The 542-nt window shown below is 45.6% G+C and overlaps 1 protein-coding gene across 1 annotated transcript in view; it reads left to right on the forward strand.

The window, feature by feature from the left end:
* Nucleotides 1–48: 48 nt before the first annotated feature.
* LOC108626535 (paired box protein Pax-6-like) overlaps nt 49–542 on the forward strand; it is a 1,271-nt gene continuing 777 nt past the window's right edge. Inside the window, exon 1 of the mRNA XM_018027259.2 lies at nt 49–167. Within this exon, the coding sequence (XP_017882748.1) occupies nt 155–167 (13 nt within the window). The 5' untranslated portion in view covers nt 49–154. The remainder of the gene's footprint in view (nt 168–542) is intronic.

Below are 542 nucleotides of genomic sequence, written 5' to 3' on the forward strand. Positions count from 1 at the left end.
ATTTAAAAGAGTTACTTCAGAATAAAATGTTGATGTGTTTCAGTGACCGGAAGTGCCTAAAGGCCCGAAGATTCTGCCTTCGCAGCAGCTGGGGGCTGCGGTCGCTCCATGGCCGGGCGCCACCGGCCTCCTAGCCTCTGTCACCGCTGACGACATGGCACACAAAGGTAAGTAAATCTTGCAATTCTATTAAATAAAAACACGTTGGCACTCATAAATCAACAGGGAAAGAGCAACGGGGTGACAAAAGGAGCAAACAGAAAAACGTAATAAGGGCAAGTGTTACCAAGTTCCTCTCTCCCTCTCGCCACCTTTTTCCTTCTGTTCCCCTTTTAGAAGGGTTGCCAGCGAATTGTCAAGCTCAGAATGCCAGTCCTTAACGAGCGATAATAACTCGAACAAATAGCGTACGTCTCTAGAGTACTGGCTTCTGCGTTGCTACCTTCAGAATGGAGGTATGCACGAAGAAAGTGGAGAACAGAAATAGAGGCTCAGGGAAGGATTTAAAAAAGGGAATTAAGGATGTTGAATTTGTTATTATA

The sequence above is a fragment of the Ceratina calcarata genome, unplaced genomic scaffold (genome assembly GCF_001652005.2).
Source record: "Ceratina calcarata isolate Rehan_Ccalc_2016 unplaced genomic scaffold, ASM165200v1 scaffold414.2, whole genome shotgun sequence".
NCBI classification, from domain to species: domain Eukaryota; kingdom Metazoa; phylum Arthropoda; class Insecta; order Hymenoptera; family Apidae; genus Ceratina; species Ceratina calcarata.